This window comes from Ipomoea triloba, chromosome 4 (genome assembly GCF_003576645.1).
Source record: "Ipomoea triloba cultivar NCNSP0323 chromosome 4, ASM357664v1".
In the NCBI taxonomy this organism is placed as follows: Eukaryota; Viridiplantae; Streptophyta; class Magnoliopsida; order Solanales; family Convolvulaceae; genus Ipomoea; species Ipomoea triloba.
This window is the reverse complement of record NC_044919.1, coordinates 29,795,197-29,798,440: the sequence shown is the minus strand read 5'-3', so window position 1 is coordinate 29,798,440 and position 3,244 is coordinate 29,795,197. Positions and strand designations below refer to the sequence as shown.

The window sequence follows — 3,244 nt, the reverse complement described above, 5'->3', positions numbered from 1 at the left end:
AACCACCTACTTACTAGTTACTACAGAATTTACTTTTCTTGTGGTTATGTCTGTTAGGTTTCAACTAGAAGCATTTGCTCAAAATAAAGTGTCATTACACCTTATCAAATATTCTCTTATGACTCTCTTCATACTTGTAAGGTTGGGATTGGATAAAATATTATTAAATTGTAAATGTTACGATGTAACAATAGAGTTCGCTTTTAAAACAGAAAAAAAAGACTACAAGATAAAAATAGCTTTATTCTTTTTACATCACAAAAAAGTATAATATTTTATGTTTATGGTAACGGGTAAGACACATTGGATTTTTTTTGATAATATATAAAAATAGTTATTCATATATAATTATTTTGTTAAATTTTCATTAATTATAAATGACATGCACCTAGTACGAAATTAAATTAAAGTTGTCAATTATACTTTAATTTATAAGAAAGTCTGCTATATATACTCTAAGTGAAGTTTGCTTTGGAAGACTAATTGGCAAAGCGCCCAAATAAGGTAAATCAGTTTAGTTCGTCTATAGATAATTGATTAAAAAAAATTAATAGGCAACAACTAACCAATTCAAACTAAAAAGACAAATAAGCAACATATATAATCAACTCAAATTAAAAAGGTCAATAAATAGCAACGGTAACCATCAAATGTTGACGAACTCATCTACCTATGTTTAGGAAAGAGAAATTAGTGTAAACAAATGTTATTGCGCATTTCTTGCAAGCCAACTATATCAGCTCAAGTAAAAAGAGTAGTTACACCATTGTAACTAAAAATGAATCGTTTATTAAGAAGTGAGAAGAAAACTTGTTATATTAGTGATGAACTACGAGGTTGTTGGGGGAACTAGTCTAGTTAGTTTGTAGTTTAGGTTTTAGGAGGAGGTGAAAAGCGTAGGGAGCTGAGGGGGTTATGTTGGATAGGGTTTGCAGGTTTAGTCTGTCTGAAGCTAAAGCTGGGCTACTGAAGGCCCGTGATTATGGGGACACGACAAAAAAGCCGAATTTAAAGCCCAACGTGAATTAGCGTACTTTTGTCTACCCAGGTCAAACTTTATAGTTTTAGGTCTTTCGTTCATTGACTTTTCAAATCCTCCAGACTTTGCACCAATGATTTCACCTTCACCGACCGGTGTTGTCTCCTCTTTCTCATAGAGCATTGTCAATAATTAAGGGGGGTGTATTCGATCACGACTTTCATGAATTTTTAAATACTTTTATCAACTTTAAAAGTTTGGTGGTATTCAATTTAGACTTTTATAAACTCTTTAAAAGTTTACCTGTATTCAATTCAAACTTTTCAATACTCTTTAAAAGTATACAGGTATTTGATTCAGACTTTTATAGAGTTATTAAAAGTCTACTGGTATTCAAAAAATTACTGACTTTCACAAACTCTATCAGAATAGGATTTCTATAGACTTTATCTTCATTAATATAAATAGATGAAATCCAACCCTCCAACCCCAAACTTTTCAATATTCTCTACAAACTTTTTTTTCTTCTATCTAAACTAGGCAAATTTTCCATCAATTTTACGGTACGTTTCAAATCTTTCATAAATACCTTCTTTTTTTATTTTTTTTATTTTTATGTTCAAGCAAATTTTTTGTTGCCATCACAACAAAATAATTGCTGCGATCGCAGCTGCTGCTGTTTGCAGCAGATTCATGCGAACAGTAGCAACAAGATTGCTACTGTGCAGCAAAAATATTTGCTGCTGGTTGCAGCAAATTTTTTAATTTATAATTTTTAAATTTAATTTAATTAATATATTTATAATTTTATATAATTGTATGTTTATTAATTATTAATTTATAAATAAATATATATATATATATATATATTGTATTAAGTTAAATTTTTTAAGAGATTCTTTATTTATTTTATAGTAATTATAAATGGGAGATACTCATCAAGAAAAAGAGTAAAGGTAAAAATAAAGTTAATGGAAATTATGCATTATGGGCACCTAATGAGACTAACGAGTTGTTACAACTCATGGTTGATGCCATAAAAAATGGATGGCGTGATATTAGTGGAGGTTAAAGCAAGTTAACTGTGGAGAAGAGGATACTTCCTGCTCTGAATGAAAAGCTTGGGTGTCAAAGATCGTATGCACAATACCAAAGCAGATTGAAATGGTTCAAGAATCGTTTTAACAACTTTTCTGAGCTTATGCGTCATAGTTCTGGATTTGGTTGGGATCCAATAACAAAGAGGTTTACATCTAGTGATGAGGTGTGGGAAGATTATTTGAAGGTGAGATTGTTATATCCTTTAATCAACATAGATGCTGCTTAGAATTCATATATGTTCTTAGTGGGTGGGAGGGTTCAACACATGATTCAAAATTGCTAAGTGATAGTTTATCAAGGAGGAATGGCCTTAAAGTGCCACAAGGTCAGTTTAGTTTATTATTATTATTATTATTATTATTATTATTATTATTATTATTAAATAACTCTACATATTGGATAACTAATATGTTAAGTGTGTGTAGGTAAATACTTTTTAGTGGATTGTGGATTTCCAAATCGACAACAGTTTTTAGCTCCATATCGAGGTGTACGTTATCATCTTCAAGATTTTGTCGGGCAAGGTCGTGACCCTGAAAATGATGTTGAGTTATTCAATCTACGACATGCTTCTTTGAGGAATGTAATTGAGAGGATATTTGGTATATTCAAATCAAGATTTACGATCTTCAAGTCAGCACCCCCGTTCCCTTATAAGACTCAAGCAGAACTTGTACTAGCTTGTGCAGGACTTCATAATTTTCTTCGCAAGGAGTGTCGTAGCGATGAGTTTCCAATTGAGCTAGATAGTGATGAATCTCCTTCACCTCTACCAATGAATGATGTAGATAATTTTGAACAACTGTTTGAAACTCAAGAACAACAACGGGAGCATGCAAATGAATGGAGGGATAAAATAGCTTTGGATATGTGGAGAGACACCCAACAAGGCGAAACCAATGCCAATCAAAGATAATTGTACTAACAAGATGAATATTTTAATTCGTACTTTTTTTTTTTGAAGGAAAATTTGTACTTTTTCATTCTAAACATTTTGATAATTATATTACTCAGCATTAGTTGTTTCATTAGTTCAAGAAATATTTTTATTGGTTATATTTATAAAAATTGATTATATTTTCTTTATGAATAATACACTCTATTTTTGTGACATCAATATTTTTTTTTAATTTTTACAATGCACTAATTTATAGATAATATATT

General features: G+C 30.4%; 1 protein-coding gene across 1 annotated transcript; it reads left to right on the top strand.

Moving 5' to 3' along the window:
• Positions 1–2,238: 2,238 nt before the first annotated feature.
• Positions 2,239–2,996, top strand: LOC116016133. Its single transcript, XM_031256296.1, has 3 exons — positions 2,239–2,243; positions 2,296–2,369; positions 2,506–2,996. Exons 1-3 carry the CDS (start codon positions 2,239–2,241, stop codon positions 2,994–2,996), a joined length of 570 nt encoding a protein of 189 aa, XP_031112156.1.
• The last annotated feature ends 248 nt before the right edge of the window (positions 2,997–3,244 follow it).